Consider the following 4,759-nt stretch of genomic DNA (forward strand, 5'->3'; position numbering starts at 1 on the left):
ACTAAAGGTCTGGGAGAGCATTTGTATTACAAGCATTTGGTGATGTGTACGTTATGAGTATTGTACAATAGTTGTAAAGATATGTTAAGTATAATCTTATATAAGTAAACAACTATATGTTACTTCTTAATGTTGATTTAGTATATTTTTTGCTTTTTTTATAAAACTGATATGCAGCAACTAAAAACACATCACCTGCTTAAACTAAAAACGATGTCTAAACTAACAAAACAAATCGAATTATAGGAATGAAAATGATGTCTAAAATGTTAAAACACATCGCTTTGTGCAAGCATATAAAAGTAAAACAAAAGAAAAATGATGTCTTCCAGACCAATGTACATCGATTTCACTTAAGAAACCGATGTTAAAGTAGAAGTTTCACATTGCTTCTTTAAATAAAACTGATGTTATAATACATGTCTAACATCGGTTTAGCAAATGAACCGATGCAAAATAAGGACTAAGACATCGATATGTTTAAGAATCTGATGTTTATCAGTTAAAAGTGCTTCCCTGTTATTTGTTTAAAGTGCTATCTTAACCTCCTAAATACCATTTTTGACAATCTAGGTTTAACATATTATTCAAAAAAGGCTAATTACAATCAGTTTGCAAATAAAACCGATGTATGTGTACATCTTTAACATCGGCTAAAAACCAATGTTAAAGACCCCTACCTTTATCTACACATGTGAAGCCATCGGTTTGAAGAAAAAGACATCGATTTATAACCGATGTCTAAGGGCATTTTTCTAGTAGTGCATATAATGTAATTTAATATATCTGTGTGTAACCTTACTGACAAATTAGTATATAGCCTAAAATACTAAAGATCAAACCGTTGTATGTTCCTAGCTTTGCGCTTGTCAGGATTACAATAACATTCTCCTCATGGTTATATTCCTCATATTGATCACTGACAACTTTCACCATATCTCCCCATATACCAACCATGTGCTTATTGTTATAATATCATCAAGTAAACATTTAATTATTTATAGAGCAAGGTCCCAAAATTGATAACGACGTAAAAATTATAAAAAATTGTATGTTGAATTAAAAGAATAACCTTGCATCACAAATTTTGAATCGAACAACATCCCTATCTCCAAACTTAGTGGGGATTTTGCTTACTTTAATAAAGTCTTCAACAACTCCAATTATATCTACAATATATAAACATATGGATTACAGTCAAAACTTTTATAAAAATTATTAATACAAATAATACTAAGCCAAATAGGAAAGAGGAAGTAACCTATAGCAAATTTTGGATTCTCTTTGGGACCATATTTTTTGGCTTCATCCATCAAATCACCTAAATCCATAAATTCAAATTTTTATTTTGGAATCATAACATAATCGGTGCATGGTTGGAAAGTGATAGTATTTGTAAATCTTATAGATGTGTCTGTAGAAACAGGCTTTAAATTCTCAGAAGCATCCCTACCATAAATGTCTCAATAATATAAACAGCTCCTTCAACAATATTCTTCCCAATCAGTTTCCAAGTATCAGCAAAAGCAAATGCATGAATATGAGTATTCTGCACATAGTGTAAAGTGGCAAGGTATACTTTTAAATATCTATTCTGAAAATGTAAACAAAATCAATATATAACGAAATCAACAGATTAGGTAGTTACATCATCATCAAGAAGAATGAGATTTCAGCCTTTCGTTATTCCTGATTCAGAAGACACAGTAGGCCACATTCTTGTAACTCTTGCCTTGATCTTCCAATCTGACCTAGATTTGTCAAGACTTAAAATGTGTTCAAACATGAGGGCTTCCATCTCTGCAAGATTCTGTGAAAAAAATGTAATTTAAATTAAACAAAATGATGTATTATTAGAATTTAAAACTCACGACTCATGACAGAGCTTACATGTTCTATTCTTAATTGAGGTACTGAACTTAGAATATCACACCGACGTGGTAGTCTTTCTGTAGTCCATTGCCCTACATTAACGGGAATGATAATTGATGACATGTTGTGCATGACAAACATATATTACATACTTGATCTTTCCCTTTTCATAAGGCCTGTAAAGGGATAATCCAATCAGCCTTTAACTGAATCATAAACATATCCTTTGATTGGATGGACTATTATTTGATATGATGAGGATCAATGTGATTGGCTTAACATCAAGTTAGTTAGATGGATTAGTGGGAACTAATTATACAGCTTTGTTATATACATGTCATCCTTTTTATTCTTTTTTAATACTATAATTAATTTTCCAAACAAAACTCAATGACATAAATTTATAATAAAAAAATCAACTACTAAACAAACCACATACCATGAAATAAGGCCTTTAAGTACAAAATATTCATGGTCAAAAAATTATAATAAGTTAGTTAAAACAAATATGATCACAATTTAGGAAGGTTGTAGAAAACTTCTTCAAACACAACATTTGATGTAATATTGGTGCTTTTACCATTATCGTCATCAATAAGAAAATGTAGTCCTTCTGGAGATGTAACACGGGATATTGCAACGTATAACTGACCATGAGAGAATACGAGCCGAGGAAGATACAATCCAACTGTGTCCAATGATTTTCCTTGGCTCTTGTTCACAGTCATGACAAAACATATTTGGAGAGGAAATTATGTTCTTTTAAATTCAAATGGCCAATTCGTGTCTGTTGGGACCATATTGATTCTTGGAATTAGATGTTTCGTACCAACTTGAGATCCACGGAGAATTTGACATTCTATACTATTTTTTTTCATCCAGTAACTATCATCCTTGTACCATTGCATAGACCCATAATCTAATTTAAATTCCTCATCAACATAACAACAGCTCCAACCTTTACTTTCAACTCATGTTTAGGCATACATGGCATATAAATGGAGTTCGAATACTCAACTGGAAATGACGAATCAAAGTCATTACCGTCAACGCCTCTGTCTTCAATCAAATCTTGGTTGAGATAAGTATGCACATTACCCGGAACTCTTTCAAGAATCTGCGCATTGATGTCATCAACTACAACTTTTGTTGGAGTCAAAATAGATCTCGATCTTAGATGCTCCTGTGAATGCATATTATTCTGAAAATCTGGATATATAATGTCAATTAGGGTTTTTATGGGATTTTTCAAGGGACTCTTGACAACATAGTCATCAGGAACTACAAACTCAGTTTCAACATCTGCACGATGAGTATCAATGCATTCAACTTTTCCGTCTCCAATCTCAAGTTTCCATTTACTAAAGTCAGCTCTTACTTTATTTCTAGCTTCAGAATTACCTAAATTTAATCTCATGTTCTGACTGAGAAGAAATATCTTGCAAGATTTCCAAAGCCGGGATTTGTTAAATGATGCATTCACTATTTCAGTCCTTCAAGTCTTAGGCAAAACAGGTAATATTTGTCGAAAATCGCCACAAAAACAACTGTAATACCACCAAAGGGTCTTTTTCCTCATTCTACATCAACGGCAGCCATTATGTCTCGCAAACTTTTGTCCACGGCTTCAAATGCATAGCGATGCTGTATTGGAGCTTCATCTCATATTATAAGACTTGTGTGCTACATCAACTCTGCAATATCTGTACCATGTTTTATTCAATTAATAAAACTCTAATCTAATTTAAGCGGTATTTTAAACCTAGAATGAGCTGTTCGGCCACCAAGAAGAAGTGTAGCAGCAATTTCGGAGCCTGCAACAGGAAGAATAATCTTTCCTTCTGATCAAAAATATGAACAAAGAGTTTATCAAAGGAACGTTTTACCACATCCACCGCTCCCGTAAACAAAAAAACATTCCACCTTTATTTTTGTTTATATTATCAACACCACCAAAGGGTCTTTTTCCTCATTCTACATCAACGGCAGCCATTATGTCTCGCAAACTTTTGTCCACGGCTTCAAATGCATAGCGATGCTGTATTGGAGCTTCATCCCATATTATAAGACTTGTGTGCTACATCAACTCTGCAATGTCTGTACCATGTTTTATTCAATTAATAGAACTCTAATCTAATTTAAGCGGTATTTTAAACCTAGAATGAGCTGTTCGGCCACCAAGAAGAAGTGTAGCAGCAATTCCGGAGCCTGCAACAGGAAGAATAATCTTTCCTTCTGATCAAAAATATGAACAAAGAGTTTATCAAAGGAACGTTTTACCACATCCACCGCTCCCGTAAACAAAAAAACATTCCACCTTTATTTTTGTTTATATTATCAACAACTGCATTATATACATCCAGCTGCCTTGAGTTCAGATTTTCGTGATTAAGTCTCAATTCTTCTTTATTGTAGCTAGTTTCCTCAACAATGAGTCGATTAACAAAAGTATGAAAAAATCGTTCGTCAGGAAATGGCATCATATGAAAATCTTTTAAGGACTTACCAACATCATTTAACAACTTTTCAATCTCTGCACAAAAACAATGGTAAATCTTCCGACATCTAATTAAAAACAAAACATTAATAATACAAAGTAACAGACGTATTATGTATTTAATACTGATTACACACCTGCTAAAGCATAATTCTGGATTTCATACTCAGAAAATGTTAAATGAATGTTATCTGAAATCTTGCGCCTCATATAAAGTACATCGTCTGACAATGTTGGTCAGTGTTTTTCCCATAGCGCAAGCGGATCAGACACGGAACAATTTTCCAGGATGTTAACAAACATAGCCTGAATTTGGGTTGGCATAGCTGAGAATGCATTTTCTTCCAAAGCATCATGCCATTGCTTGTCATTATTTAACAGACCAAGAGC

General features: G+C 33.1%; 1 protein-coding gene across 1 annotated transcript; it reads right to left on the reverse strand.

The window, feature by feature from the left end:
- Positions 1-2,791: 2,791 nt before the first annotated feature.
- LOC141714558 (uncharacterized) lies at positions 2,792-3,289 on the reverse strand. Its single transcript, XM_074518072.1, has one exon. It carries the CDS (start codon positions 3,287-3,289, stop codon positions 2,792-2,794), a length of 498 nt encoding a protein of 165 aa, XP_074374173.1.
- Between the last annotated feature and the right edge of the window lie 1,470 nt (positions 3,290-4,759).

The sequence above is a fragment of the Apium graveolens genome, chromosome 3 (genome assembly GCF_009905375.1).
Source record: "Apium graveolens cultivar Ventura chromosome 3, ASM990537v1, whole genome shotgun sequence".
NCBI classification, from domain to species: Eukaryota; Viridiplantae; Streptophyta; class Magnoliopsida; order Apiales; family Apiaceae; genus Apium; species Apium graveolens.

Coding starts and splice junctions, on each gene's coding strand:
- LOC141714558 (XM_074518072.1), bottom strand. CDS start 3,289: ATGAGATTAAATTTAGGTAATTCTGAAGCTAGAAATAAAGTAAGAGCT.